The sequence below is a fragment of the Artibeus jamaicensis genome, unplaced genomic scaffold (assembly GCF_021234435.1).
Source record: "Artibeus jamaicensis isolate MK-2021 breed Jamaican fruit bat unplaced genomic scaffold, CSHL_Jam_final contig_1819, whole genome shotgun sequence".
Lineage (NCBI taxonomy): Eukaryota > Metazoa > Chordata > Mammalia > Chiroptera > Phyllostomidae > Artibeus > Artibeus jamaicensis.
In genome coordinates this window covers 656,636-672,730 of record NW_026521360.1, presented here as the reverse complement: position 1 = coordinate 672,730, position 16,095 = coordinate 656,636, and the positions used below count along the sequence as shown (strand labels likewise).

At 37.4% G+C, this 16,095-nt stretch overlaps 1 protein-coding gene across 1 annotated transcript in view; it reads left to right on the top strand.

Moving 5' to 3' along the window:
• PCCA (propionyl-CoA carboxylase subunit alpha) overlaps nucleotides 1-16,095 on the top strand; it is a 526,460-nt gene that overhangs the window by 62,979 nt on the left and 447,386 nt on the right. Inside the window, exons 5-6 of the mRNA XM_037143368.2 lie at nucleotides 12,217-12,330; nucleotides 14,103-14,156. Of these exons, the coding sequence (XP_036999263.2) occupies nucleotides 12,217-12,330; nucleotides 14,103-14,156 (168 nt within the window). The remainder of the gene's footprint in view (nucleotides 1-12,216; nucleotides 12,331-14,102; nucleotides 14,157-16,095) is intronic.

Sequence of the window (16,095 nt, the reverse complement as noted above, 5' to 3'; positions counted from 1 at the left end):
GTTCTGTGTAGGGCCACTTTGCATGAGTTATAAAGAAATTTGCAGGTAGCTACTATTTGTGCTGGTCTTAGAGGTTCCCATGCAAAGCCAAGCTGTAAACCTAGGCTGGCTGCTGCAAGTGCTCAGGCCACTTACAAGAGGTATGGAGGCTGGCGGCTCACTGGCTATTATTTGTTGGGAAGGATTTAGGAAGTTGTGAGGCATGAGTCAAGACCAGCCATTCATATGGAAAAGCCACTGTTAACAGCTTGGGTGGGCTGGTAAATTGGGTGGGATGGTGCCTCAAGGGGATCTCCAGGTTGGGGCTAATAGTATTAGCCAGGTTGATGGAGTCTCAGATGTGGCATCCACCTGCTGGCTCTGTATGTCTGTGTGGGGAGAGTTCAGAAAAGGGACAGTGGCCTCTACCTGTCTTTCTGTGTGGGAGAAAGCTGTCCCCTAGCTTTCACCTTGATGCAAGACGCTTCAATTTCTCCCTATATGCCACTGGTGCCTTTCAAGATACTACCCTTGTGCTGGAGCTCAGAGGGAGTTAGTCTGAGTAAATCGTGTGTGGGTTCTCTAAGAGGAAATGCTTGGAGCTCTAGAAGTTTCTTCCACTGTCTCAATGCCTGCTGGTTTTTGCAGCTAGAAGTTACGGGGACTTATATTTCTGGCATTGGAACTCTGGTCTGGGGTGATTAGTGTGGGGCTGAGACTCTTTGCTCCCAAGATTTCCCTCCTGAATTTTATCCATCACACAGAGGTAGTGGACCAGCTTGTTCTGCATCTCTGCCCCTCTTATAACTCTGGATGGATGTGGTTTCTTTAATTGTGTTGTTTTTGGACTTCCATACAACTCGATTTCTGAGGGTTCTGAGTGATTGTTGTTCTATAGTTTAGTTATAATTTTGATGCAGTTGTGTGAGGAGGCGAGTCATGTTTACCTATGCCTCCATCTTGACTGGAAGTCAGGCCAATCCTTTGCAAAGGACATTGATAGGCTCTGGTTCTTGGTATTTTGTTGCTCTGCTATCTTCTAAGGCATAAGCGGGCCTTCTTTTTCTATAATCACCTAGATAAAACACATTTTAGGTTTTGTGGACCATATAATCTCTGTCAAAATTTTCCAAATGTTGTGATACAAAAGAAGCCAAAGACAATAAGGAAATAAATAGGTATAGTGTGTTCCAATAAAACTTTATTTATATAAACAGACATTGGGCTGGTTTTGTCCAAAACTGTAGGTTGCTGTCCTCTGGACTACGGAGTTGAGTTAGTTTGCATTTAGTTGTTACAACACCTGTGTTCCAGATCAAGGGAAAAAACGTGGATAAAGTTCAGAGAAATATGCTGTGTTTAAATTGTAGATGATCTGGAAGTTGTACATTTCACTTCCTGATCCAATGACTTAACCTTAATAATTGGTAAGAGAGTCTGATAAATCAGGTGTTTAGCAGAGTAATCATGTGCCATTGTAGTAGTGGAAGAAAGATTTTTGTGTGTAGTTGCAATTTGCCACAGTGGTACAATATCTGAAGGATTTAAACTCTTTCAGAACAGAGAGACATAAACTGATGTGTTTGTTTTAACATTTTAATCTATGCTTGAGGTCCAGTTAGTTCCTTTTTTCAGAAATTGACACTCTAGGGATGGACTTTTAAAAGTACTACTATAACTTTTTATATTCCAGTCAAGACCAAATTCTTAAGTAAGTGGTTTTTCATTGATGCAATTAGTAGTTTTTTGTTTAGCAGTATGGATAATATACATAGATGCTTATTAGTGAAATTAGTGCTATTCAAGATATTTCAATTGGCTACAATGTATCAGAGACCTTTCTCCATTGCATGAATAAGATATAAGGATCATTTGAGGCATTTGTGTTGAGCAATGGTGCCCTATACTTGATTTTGTTATTTTTGGTATTCAGCACTTGGAGAAGAGGATTTCTGATTGCCTTAGAGCAACTCTAAGGATATCAGAATTCTGCCTTTGAGATATTATGCCTCCCTTGAATGACTATTTAATGCAAGATGGTAATCAGACAAGATTTGGGACTCTATGTGCCATGTGGAACGGGTTGTATGAGGTTTTTCTTTTTTGCTGTCTTGTTGAGTAATATTTGCTTAGTTAAGTGTCTATATGTGTGGAGGGATTTGGATTTAGAATTGTTTTTATTGTAACTTTTTGCAAGATATAGGGTAAGGGAGTAGCTAACCCTCACCATCTTAAACTTCTTTGTTACCCACCATCATCTTTTTTTAAAAAAATATTTTATTTATTTATCTTTAGAGAGGAAGGGAAGGAGAGAAGGATAGAAATATGAGTGTATGGTTGCCTCTCATGAGTCCCCTGCTGGGAACTGGCCTGCAATCTAGGCATGTTCCCTGACTGGGAATCGAACCGTGATCTTGTGATTTGCAGGCCCGCGCTCAATCCACTGAGCTACACCAGCCAGGGCATCTTTGAAAAGAATTTAAATATTGTGCATAACCAAAGTGGCCTAAGTTTGTTTGTTCATTCTTTTGTTTAAACAATTTTTTATTGTGGTAAGAGTACTCAACATCAGATCTATCCTCTTCATAAATTTTAAGTGTACGACATTATTGTTGACTATATGTATAGTGTTGTACAGCACATCTCTAGTGCTTATTCATCTTACTTAACGGAGAGTTTATGCCTGTTGATTAGTAACTCCTCATGTACTACTCCTGCTAGCCACTGATAACCAGCATTCCAGTTTTTGATATCATAAGTTTGATTATTTTAGATACGTCACGTAAGTGAGATCCTACAGTATTTTCATTTCTGTGTCTACTTATTTCACTTAGTGTAGTGTCCTCAAGGTCCATGCATGTTGTCATATACTGCAGAATTTCTTTCTTTTTAATAGCTGCATAGTATTTCATTATATATATAGCACACTTTCTTTATTCATCTCTTTTTTCCTAAAGATTTTATTTATTTATTTAATTCAGTGGGGAAGAGAGGGAGAGCAACGTCAGTGTGTGGTTGCCTCTCACACACCCACTACTGGGGACCTGACCTAGCCTGAAACCCAGGCATGTTTCCTGACTGGGAATAGAACCAGCAACCCTTTGATTCGAAGGCTGGTGCTCAGTCCACTGAGCCCACCAGCCAGGGCCATCTATTGATCTCTCGATGGACATTTGTTTCCAATATTAGTTAATCAGGGAATGCTGATATCTCTTTGAGATCTTATTTTGGATATACCCAGAAGTGGGATTGTTGGAACACATCACAATTCTATTTTTAACTGTTTGAGGACCCTTCATTCTTTTTTCCAAAGAGGTTATACCATTTTGTTGGTCTAAGTTCTTTTATAACAAAAATAACCATTTAAGAACATTAACACTGACAGTCTTATTAGATTTCTGCTAAAAATTTCCTTTCCCATGCTCCCGATGATTTTCTGTTTTTACCCTGCCAATTACTCTTTCTGTTAGGAGATCTGATCTGTTGCTTCACAGATAAAATATTAGGTTGGCCAAAAAACTGTTACTTTTTTTCTGTATGATGGCTGTATTAGCACTTAGTTATCTTTAACTTCATTCAAAACAATTGTATTAGATTGTTTTGTAATAGTTGTCATATCAGTAGGCATTTAAAAAACTTATCAAAATTGGTGAATTTTTGTGCCATCATTTTAATATTGGAGATGGAAGAATGTATGCATCATTTTTGGTGTATTATGCTTTATTACTTCAAGAAAGGTAAAAATGCAACAGACACACAAAGATAAAGATTTGTGCTGTGTCCTGTGACTGATCGAATGTGTCAAAAACGATTTGCAAAGTCTGCTGGTACTATTGACATTTTGGCCAAATAATTATTTGCTGTGCGCTGTCTTATGCATGGGAGGATGTTTAGTGGCATCTCAGGCTTCTACCCACTAGAAGCCAATAGTGGGAGGTAGCTAATATACTCAAAATATCCTGATCAATAAAGTTATTGGTGAAAATGAAAATGAAGAATGTCTTTTATTTTATGGAAAAATGTAGCAGACTTTTTGGCCAACCCAGTAGAAACTGCCAAAGGACAGAACCTTTCATTTCTCCCACCAGATATATAAACATACTACCTGCTTTTATACCTAGTCTTGGCATCCTTTTGCAGTCATGGCTTGAGAATTCCTGTAGAGAAGAGCTTCTGGGCAACACAGTGTTTGGGGAATAGAGGCTCTAGAGGCTTGTCTTGGACTGCATAGCAAGCTTTCTGTCTCTTTGTCTGTCTTCTGTCTTTCCTGGTTTTCTCTTCTTTTTTTCTTCTTTCTCTTTTTTTCTTTTTAAATCCTGGTTTGTTTCTATTTATTGTATTTGTGTGGGAGAAAACAAGTTCTCTCCCCTTATCCCACCCTATCCCCTACCTCCCCATACCACTTAGCTTTGCTGCTGCTCATCAGAAACCTTATACTGTGAATTATGTCACCTTGCAGGTGTTTTTAGCTTCTTCCATTCCCTAGATTCTCTCCAAAAGGCATTTGTTCAAGTTTTTTCTAGGCTAAAAAAGTTGTTAAACTCTTTCTCAGATATCATCACCTCTTCCAACCTTTACAAGTAACCATATAAACTTCCCCTGTCCTCACTCCGGACCACCTCTGTCTCCCCCACCCCACCCTGGCCAACACATACCCTTATTCCTATTTTTCCTGCCCATTTCATTTGTCTCACACAGTGACATTGCTTTTGCTCTCATCATACTTGATATATCCTCCCCCTTTCATCCCTTTCATCTTTCCCTTGATGCTTTTGCCATGGGTCAGTAGAATGAGAATAGGTTCTAGTCGTATTGCTTTTTGTTCATTTCTTTATAGTACCCTCAAAAATGCATTTCTGCCAAATACAAACTACATTAAACTTTGTTTTGGTTCTAGAATTGATTCAGGATTGGTTCCCTTTTGTGATGTAAAAACTGGATTGTAGAAAATGGGTTGGGAGTTTTGCAAATGGCAAAAACTTGTTTTCTTTATTCCTGTAGTTTTTAATTTTTGGTTTTACCACTTTGGCATTACATAAATTATAATAAGGGAAAAGGAGTAAAGTCACTAATTCTGTTGTCAAAAAATAATCATCCATAAATAGTTATGGTGCTAAACATTTAGTTTTACAAAGTAAAATAAAAACGAATGTATTTACTGACATAAACAGAATCATAATTGTCTAGGAATCACATTGCCTATATAGAAACAATGTTCCAGAACGTTAGTGTCTTGACATTTGTATAAGTCTTTGGAGACTTTTAGGCACTTTGTATAACAGAGAGAGAAGGGTTCTTTTCTTTTTTCTTCTCAGAAATAGACTTTCAACTGGTTGTTTGAAAATTAATTTTTTCCTGTTCCCCAAAGTAAGATTGATACAATTGGCATTCCTTTCTTTAACTTTTAAGTCTTTTTTAAAAAAAAATTAATTTTATTGATTATGCCATTACAGTTGTTCTATTTCCCCCCTTCATTCCCCTCCACACTGCACGCCCCTCCCCCACCATTCCCCCCTTTAGTTTATGACCAGGTGTCTCAAGTTCTTTAGATTCTATATTTCCCGTACTATTCTTGCCCCCCCCATCTATTTTCTACCTACTGTCTATGCTACTTATTCTCTGTACCTTCTCCCCCTTTCTCCTTCTCCCACTCCCCTGTTGCTAACCCTCTATGAGATCTTCATTTCTATGGTTCTGCTCCTGATCTAGCTGTCCTCTTAGTTTGCTTTTGTTTTAGGTGTGGTTGTTAATAACTGTCCACATACAGCGTCACAACTTTTCAGTCTTTAAGGGTAATTTTTGTTTGTTGGTAATGTTAGAGAATTTGGTTAGATTTGGTGAATACTGAAGTCTGGTCAGATTATTTGAGGAACTGCTGTTCTCGGGCATGGAGCACATTTAACTTTACTGTATCATCCTCCCAGTGCTCTACCCATTGTTTTCATTGAAGGGTATCACAAGGAAAATTCAAATATTCATGGCCATGGTAAATGATGCCCATGTGATTATAGATCTTGTTGAAGTGATAGATGTCAAAAAAATCTCCCAACGTGAAAAAAACTTCAGAGTTGCCTATCTTTCCTTTCTCAGTCTGTACTAGTTTAGAAGGTATTTAAAAGCTTTCACACAGATCTGGTCTAACCTACTTTTTAACACTAAGTAGGATCGAATCTGTTTGGTAAGGATAGGAACCAAGTACAGTGTCTCTTCAGCATACTTTAGGCATCTAATAGATTAATATGAAATTTCCACAAATTCAAAGTTTCAAAATTCTGCATAGTTTTTGATCTTTCATATTCAAGCATTTAAGTTTTAAGACATCTATAAAGATGATAATATTTTTTTGGCCCTGTAATTTGTAAAACATACTCTGATATAGTGATATTCTTCTCTTTAAAGAATAAAATATTTCCAAATATAAAATTAAACATGTGAGGAAGAAACTAATAATTTTTATAAACCTCTGTTGGAAACTTTTCTTTTGGAAAAGTTTATGCAGATTGACTACTTTAGTACTTAAAACCTTTATTTCTTTCTGAAAGTGTAGCCAACAATATCCCAGTTAATTGATTAGTTTACTTTACTGTAAACTTTTCATGATTATTATGTGTATACCATTAAAGTGTATAAAAAGATTTATAGTTTTCAAGATGCTGAAATTTTTTTAAACTTGAATACCTCTAGTCAGTTTAGTCAAGTAAGTCAGTCATTTTTACGAAAAGCATCTGTAGTGCTTGAATAGTTTGCTTTGTATTGTTAAGGTAAAGAAATCACCCTGGCTAGTGTAGCTCAGTGGGTTGAGTGCGGCGGGCCTGTGAACCAAAGGATCGTGGTTTGATTCCCAGTCCGGGCACATGCCTGGGTTGTAGGCCAGTTCCCAGCAGGGGACTCATGAGAGGCAACCATACATTGATATTTTTCTCCCTCTCTCCTTCCCTTCCCCTCTAAAGATTAAAAAAAAAATCACCTCACACATTTAGTACAACAATAACAGCAAAATTGAAATTTTCTTTTATAGTTGACTCATTCATATTTCCCCTGAACTAAGGCAGCAGAGGAGTCTAGTTTTTTTCTATCAAATGCCTTTGTCCAGCAATTTCGTTAGTACTGACCCTGGTCTAGACTGTGGGATTGTTGTGCTGCTAATATACTTTTATACAATAAAGTAAGGTTTGTTTTTGAGATATAGAAGAAAGAAAACGAACCAACCCTTTAGGAATAACATGTGTTTTCCCTTTCTTTGTAAAGTCCATAAGCAGTTTTGACCTGCTTTTGATGTTTAATTTATTTAATTAATTTCAGTCATCTAAAATGTGTTAGTCTTTGAGCTACATTATCAGTATAATTACAAACAGTTTGTGATAACATAGGAAAAAATGTCTATTATGATATTAAAAAATAAAAGGATGCAAATTTGTATATGTAATATATATGGTTACAACAGTATATTTAGAGAAAATACTGGAAATAAATAAGTCAAAATACAATTAGGATTCTCCTTTTTTACTTTTGGATGCATGTTTATTATAGCAATTTTGGATATACAAATATATACATGTATGCATGTGTATATCTTTTAATTTCTTTCCCCCAACCTTCAGTTCCCATATGTACAGATAAGATTGGAGAAAATTTAATTTTGTGTAGTTAGACTTGTACCACACAATGCGCAAAAGCTTTTTGGTTCAGTGTAACCCCATTTGTTTATTTTTTCCTTTGTTTCCTTTGTGCAACAAGATATATCAGAAAAATATTGCTGTGATAAATGTCTGAGATTTTACTGCCTATGTTTACTTTTAGGAGTTTTATGATCAGGTCTTACACTGAAGTCTTTAATCCACTTTGAATTTATTCTTTTTTATTTTTATTCATTTTTTATTTATTTACTTTTATGGAGGGGAAGGGAAGGAGAAAGAGGGAGAGAAACATCAGTGTGTGGTTGCCTCATGCTTCCCCTACTGAGAACCTGGCCTGAAACGCAGGCATGTGAATTGAAGCAGCAACCCTTCGGTTCATAAGCTGGGGCTCAATCCACTGAGCTACACCAGCCAGGGCCATTTTGAGTTTATTTTTGAGTATGGTGTAAGGAGGTGGGCTATTTTCATTTTTCTGCATGTATCTGTCCAATTTTCTCAACACCATTTATTGAATAGACTATCCTTACCCCATTGTCACTTTTGTCAGTTATTAATTGACCATAAAGGCATGGGTTTATTTCTGGACTCTATTCTGTTCCAATGATCTATATTTCTGTTTTTATATCAGTAATAGTCTGTTTCAATTACTGTGGCCTTGTAGAATAGTTTGATATCAGGTAGTACGATTCCTCCAGCTTTGTTGTTTCTCAAGATCCCTGGGGCTGTTTAGGGTCTTTTTTTTGTTCATGTAAATTTTGGAAATACTTGTTTTCATTCTGCAAAAAATGCCATTGGTATCTTGGTAGGAATTGCATTGAATCTATTGATTGCTTTGGGTAGTATGGATGTTTTAATCATGTTAATTCTTCCTATCCCTGGACATGGTATATCCTTCCAGTTATTTCTATAAAACATCAATTTCTTTCTTCATTGTCTTATAATTTTCCATGTATAGGAATATTTTACATCCTTGGTTAAATTTATTGCAAGGTATTTTATTATTTTTGATGCAATTGTAAATGGGATTGCTTTTTAGTTTTTCTTTCTAATAGTTTATTATTGATGTATAAAAATACAAATGATTTCTAGATATTTATTTTGTATCATGTAACTTTACTGAATTAATTGATCAGTTGTAGTATTTTTGGGGGGCTCTTTAGGGTTCTCTATATATGGTATCATACATTTTTAAAAATACATTTTACTAATTATGCTATTACAATTGTCCCATTTCTCCCCCTTTCATTCCCCTCCATCCTGCACACCCCTTCCCACCCACATTCGCCCCCTTTAGTTCATGTCCATGTGTCATAAGTTGTTTAGCTTCTACATTTTCCATACTATGTTTGCCCTCCCCATTTTTCATACTCTGCTTGCCTTGTCTATTTTCTACCTCCCGTCTATGCTATTTATTTTCTGTACCTTCTTCCCCCTCTCTCCTCCTCCCACTCCTTTGTTGCTAACCATATGATCTCCATTTCTGTGGTTATGTTCCTATTCTGGTTGTTTGCTTGGTTTGCTTTTGTTTTAGGTGTGGTTGTTAATAACTGTGAGTTTGCTCTCCTTTCACTGTTCATATTTTTTACCTTCTTTTTCTTAGATAAGTCCCTTTAATGTTTCATATAATAAAGGCTTGGTGATGATGAACTCCTTGAATTTGACCTTAGCTGAGAAGCTTTTTATCTGTTCTTTCATTCTAAATGAAAGCTTTGCTGGATAGAGCAATCTTGGATGTTGATCTTTGGATTTCGTGACTTGGAATACTTTCCAGCCCCTTCTTGCCTGCAAGGTCTCTTTTGAGAAATCAGCTGACAGTCTGATGGGAACTCCTTTGTGGGTGACTGTCCCCTTATCTCTTGCAGCTTCTAGAATTCTCTCCTTCATTTTAATCTTGGGTAATGTAATTATAATGTGCATTGGTGTGTTCCTCCTTGGGTCCTCCTTCCTTGGGACTCTCTGAGCTGCCTGGATTTCTTGGAAGTCTATTTCCTTTGCCAGATTGGGGAAGTTCTCCTTTATTACTTGTTCAAATAAGTTTTCCACTTGTTGCTCTTCCTCTTCCCCTTCTGGTACGCTAATGATCCAGATGTTGGAACGTTTAAAAATGTCCTGGAGGTTCCTAAGTCTCTCCTCATTTTTTTGAATTCTTGTTTCTTTATTCTTTTCTGTTTGGTTGTTTCTTTCTTCCTTCTGGTCCACTCCATTGATTTGAGTCCCAGTTTTTTTTCCATTACTATTGGTTTCCTGTGCATTTTCCTTCATTTCACTTAGTATAGCCTTCATTTTTTTAATCTAATTTGTGACCAAAATCAACCAGTTCTGTGAGCATCCTGATCACCAGTGTTTTGAACCGTACATCTGATAGGTTAGCTATCTCTTGGTCGCCTAAAAGTATTGGCTCTGGGGCTTTGATTTGTTCTTGTATTTGAGCCTTTTTTTTTTTTTTTTGGTCAGGTTATACCTGTTACATAGTGAGGGGCAGAGCCTTAGATGTTCACCAGGGGTTGTGGCGTTGTATGTGGGGGTCAGAGAGGGAACAATGGCGCTTTCTCCACTCTCTCTGGAATTTCAGTCCCTTCTGCCGCTTCCCACAAGCAGCAAACCGGACCCTTCTGGTGCTGGTTCCCGGGTGGGTGGGCTTGCGCACGTTCTAGGACTCTGTGGGTCTCTCCAGTGAACTCTCCCCCGAGGCTGGGAGTCTCTCCTGGCATCTCATCCCCCACAAGTGTTTTCAATTGGTGCTTTTAGGCTTTATTTCCCATTGCTGGGGCCCTGGTCGTGCGGTTTGTCTCACTGCCCATTTTTGTCTGGTTTATCTGCACGAAAGTGTGGGACTGCAGTCAGCCAACCACCTTGCTCACCTCACTGGGTCTGCTCATTGCTTCCCTGTGTCCAGGGTCTGCTAGCTTCCGCCTGGGTGCTCTGGGTCTGCCAGCTGCCACTTTTCCTGCTTCTACCCCTCTCTATGGTTGCTGACTCCACCTGCTTACCAGTCTGGATGAATGGTTGTCAGACTTCTATACAGTTCAATTTTCTGTCTGTTGGTTGTTTTTTGTTTCTAAATTTTTGTTGTCCTTAATTTTGGTGGTGCAACAAGGCACAGTATGTCCACCTATACCTCCTTCTTGGCCGGAAGTCTCATGAATTCTTTTTAAAAAGGATTGTTTAATACTCAGTTTTTTCTTTATAGGGAAAAAAGCCCACAACCAGTTACAACAACAAAATTGTTGATTAATAATAGATCTGAACTGCACACAGGGTAATAGAGGATTGGGTGTTCTGATCTGTGGGAAGATGAACAATATGAAGTTGAGAATAAGCAAGGATAATCACAAGAAGAATCTTGCTTTGAATGTGGAAATATTTAGGATCCCTTTGTTAGCATGCTCCCTTTGTTTAAAGTGGATGTTTTTAAAGAAATTGCAGAATATATGTATTTGAATATTTTATATTAAGATATTGATCTGTAAATTCCTCAGATAGGTTTCTTTACCATTTAATATATAACATAATGTTTTACTTAATTGGAAAATATATATTGAATTGATAAAGAGAAATCTGAGCTTTCTAAAGACAACATTCTTGGTTTACTTTTTTATAGATCTCATTTTAAAAAAATGTATCTTGAAAAATTATTTCACATCTGAAGCAATACACAAAAGTATTTGCCACCTTAGACTTTTGGTGGGGGTTGAGGGGTGGGTCACAAATGTCCTGGTGTATATACATACTTCAGTGTTTACATTTGCCTTGTGAAATAAATTGAAACTGATTGGGAGTTCCTTAAACTGGAAAATTGTTAGGAAAAGCCATTTCAAAAATATGTGAATGGCTTCATAATTGTAAAAGAATAGATTTCTTTCAGAAGTAAACAGCTTACTCTTTTGTGTATTGAACATGTGGGCTGTATTAAGCAAAAATAGAGTCAAACCATTGAAGAGTGAGTAGTATTGAAAAATGGAGCAAATATTCCTGAGGTTTTAATAGATTTAGCACACTAATGCACATATCAGTTGTTTCAGGAATAAAGGTAAAATAGATGAGGATTAAATGTGAGTATTTCAATTCCCAAGATTTTCTGACTCGTAAGTGGTGATGTTGAACTCTTTTAGTCCTAGGCTTTAATTTGTGCCTGGCGCTGACCTGATGCTGTGTAGGGATGCTCAGTGCTTCCCTTCATTCAGTACCTCTAATTATTCCCACTTCCTGGGGAGCTTGTTTAGAACAGGGAATGAGTACTTGCTTTTAAAATATTGAGCTGCCCTGCCTACATTAACAGTATAGTTTTGATCTAAGATATATGTATAATGGAACCAAATCAGAGGCCAAAGTTTGCTGTGATTTCACTTAATCAAACTGGTGGGGAGTATTTTGGAAAACATTTGGTTTTACAGTGGATCAGGCTTGTAATAAGTGTAATCATGGTTAAATATAGTTCCTGAACTTATTTGTTCCATTGTTATTTTTTAGTGCATATTCAAAAAGATCTGACTACATAAATGGTATGTGGAACAATCATTGCAATGTGGTGTATACTTGCAGATGATGTTAGTTTTTTTTTGCTGGGAGCATCTGTTAATGCAGAGTTGTGTCTTTTCAGGTTCATGTGAAAATGGCGGATGAGGCTGTCTGTGTTGGCCCAGCTCCCACCAGTAAAAGCTACCTCAACATGGATGCCATCATGGAAGCCATTAAGAAAACCAGGGCCCAAGCTGTGAGTCTGAATGAATCTGTCTACTGCAGCTGTTTTGTATATAGTGAGCAGAAAGCTAGAGTTTGTGTCTCAAAAAAAAATGAAAGAATGATTGAAAATGCTTTTGCAGTTAGTTCATGTCACATGAGTTACATGTGGCTGAATTTGCTACTGGAAATCACAGGCTTTGTGGCATCTGGCAGTGTTGGTTGCTGATCCTGCAGGTGGCTGCTGGATTCAGCTTTCACACCAGGCAGCAGTTTCAGTTCATTTCTAAATTTGCTAGAAAAAAAATCCCAATTAATTTTGAGTATTAACCCTTTCATTATAGTAAGAGCATTAAAAAACATTCTGTTTTATAAACAGGATCCAAAAGGCCTATGTTTAAATTCTATTTTAATTACTTAAAAATTATGTATACCTAGCATACTTCCAGAAATATCAACATTGTATTTCACAATGATTTTAGTGTGATCATGTCAGTAGGATATGTATAACGTGCATGGAGACATCAGTAATTCTCTACACACCCCCAATTCTGTTTGAAATAAGTGGAATCCAAGGAAAAGACTGGTTTTTGACATCAGGAATAGTGTTTTGTTGTTGCTGTTGTGTGTGTGTTTTAATATCAGAGAATTAATTACATATAATGTTAAAACTGTGCAGAATTATCTCTAAAATTAACCCGAAGTGCTTCAATTAGTGTTCGCATTTCTTTGGAAAGAAATGGATGTTTAAATAAGAAGCTGAATTCATGAACTTATATTATGGATGTTTACAGTTTATTAGCAGAGTTAATGAAGGTAAAACTCTTTTAGCTATAGCTGGTCAGAATGTGATGTTTAGTTGAATGTTTATATAAAATGAGATTGGTGGAGTAAAATTCTTATCCTGTGCTGCAGTAGTTTAGATTATTCTGTACCATGTTTACAAAGCTTGGTCCAACTTTTAAAAACCTTGGATATGTAACTACTTCTAGATTGCCTCTTCAGCAATTTGACTTTCCTTATAGTAGAATTGTTTTACCAGAAATCTATTCAGTACTGACTGATAACAGAGTGGCTAAATTTATGTTTGGCCCATGTATGAGAAGCAAAAATCACTTAATTAGAACAGGATGATAGAGTTTGATTGTAGCAGTGTGGCTTGCATAGCATAGCATAAAGAGATTGTGAATGGAGAACTGGAGTAAGGAGGGAAAGAAGAATAGATATCAGAAGAAAAGAGCATTCAGAGTACAAAAAATAGTATAAACTGAACTTTAATTTTAGTGAGATTTGACAGAAACTGCCCTGTGGATAATGCCCTGAGTACATTATTGTCATCAGAAATAAAATGTGTTAGTTGGTTTGTAACTAGGGTTTTGGAAGTTAGCAGTTCTGTACAGCAAAGAAAAGTAATTAAACATTTAAAAAATATATCTTGCAGAAGATTTCCTTTAACATAATTTTTGATCCACCATTCTTTAAACTTGTTGCTAAAGTTAGCCTAAAAAAATAGGGAGAGTGTGAGTTGTTCTGAGTAGGTAGTCAAAGGCAGGTGGACAGGAGGATACGTAGATAGGTTGCTTTGATTATGGGGAGGACAAAGGTAGTGTGCCTAAAGTGATTGTAACATAGGCATTATCTTGGAATTTGAGTCTACTCAGGAATGTGTGTTGGAGCTGATGACTATATGAGAGAAGTAACCTTACTCAAGGGATCTTGGACAGTAAACACACACCTGCACTCTTTTGCTTTTACCAAGGTTTCACAACATGATGAAATTAAGTGCCTTTTGTTTTCATTTCTAAGGTACACCCAGGTTATGGATTCCTTTCAGAAAACAAAGAATTTGCCAAATATTTGGTAAGTTTATAATGAACTAGAGGCTGTTAATTTATATTTTAGAAAGCGGTGTTGCTTTTATAAATATGGGTAGTAGTGAATTAGAAAATGTTAACTGACCTAGCAATTCTTTGAAAATAGTTGTTTGTGAAAAGTGAACAGTTTTTATTCTGTAACTTTTGATTTGAAGAGTAAAAATGGAAAAGTTATTAAATCACCATTACACCTAAGCAATGACACCTAGTTTATTATATATTGCATGGACTTTAACCTTTATATTTAAAAACTTCAGAATTTTAACTAAATATATCAGGAAATTCAGTGATTTATTAATTATTATACTGTAAGAATAGACAGTGGAGCCAGAATAAGATTGTATTTTTCCTTTTATTACATATTGTGGCATTTAAGATTATACCTTACTACTTTCTGTATTTTGGGAAGAGTTTTATTATGACCTGAAGTATCCTCCTGATATGACCATCCTGGTTAGGTGAATTAACCTATATTTATTATTAAGCAGATTTTCCAGGTGTATTTATAACTACACTCAAGATGGTCCTGAAACCTTAGTGTTCAGAGACTAAAATATGATTATGAACAATATTTTAAAAACCTTACTAGATCACTAATTCTAGGTATATACTTATCTTAGTTTATTATTCTATTATGTTATACTTTGTTTCTGTGGCATCCTTGTATTTTGTTCTTCCAGGGATTGAAACTCTTTATGAATGTAATCATCATTTTCCAGATAAAATTTTCATGTGAAATCTACAAATTTAATTTGGAACAATTCTTAAGGTCATAGAGTTCTATCTTAGAATTATCTATTTTAACCAATTTATTGTTTAAAAATTAAGGTGTGGAGAACATATTCAATAATATTATAATAACTATGTGTGATACCCAGGTGAGTGCTGGAAATATTGGGAGAACATTTTGTAAAGTATATGATTGTCCAACCACTATGCTGTACACCTGCAAGTAATACAAAATAATACTGAATGTAGAGGGGACTTCCGCCAAGATGGAGGTTTAGCTGGATGTGCCTGCCTCCTCCCACAACCAAGTTTAGGGACAACTAAATACTAGCATCACAAAACACAACCAGAACACGGAAAACTGAATTTTTCGGAAGTCCGCTAACAACAAATTCTTCAGCCTGACCTAGGTAAGGGGCGAAACCGGCCTCCGGTGAGGACTTACAAAGGAGGGCTCGGTCGGACCGGGCGCGGAATCCGGGCGCGCGAATCCGGGCGCGCAAATCCAGTCGCGCCGGTTCCAAACCCAGGATTGGACCTGGTGAGCCGCCGAGCACCCCACCGGGGGAGCGACACAGTGGGGGAGGCGGTGGCAACGAATTGACTGTGGTTGCCTGGGTGCGCACGAGTGAGGGAGTGAGCAGTTGGACCAGCCCGGCGGCGGCGGCGGCGGCGGCGGCGGGCGGCGGGCGGCGGCGCGGCGGCGGGCGGCGGCGGCGGCTCCGCCATTTCCCGCTCTGACCACGCCCCCACATACAGCGTCACAACCCAGCGACCTGGGACTCCAAGGCGCCGCTTGTCCCACTTAAAGGGCCAGAACAGACCAAAAATGTCGCAGGCAGAACTCAAAGCCCCAGAGATAAATCTAAATGACGAAGAAATAGCAAAACTCTCAGACGCACAGTTTAAAAGACTGGTCATCACCTTCCTTACAGATTTGGTGGATTACAGCCACAAATTAGAGAAACATATGGAGGCTAAATTAAGGGAAATGAATGGAATTCCACAGGAATCCCATAGAGATGAAAAGGAAACTGGGACTCAAATCAATGCAGTGGTCCAGAAGAAAGCAAATAATGGACAAGCAGAAAAGAGTCAAGGAGCAAGAATTCAAAGAAATGAGGAGAGTCTTAGGAACCTCCAGGACATCTTTAAACGCTCCAATATCCGAATTATAGGGGTACCAGAAGGGGGAA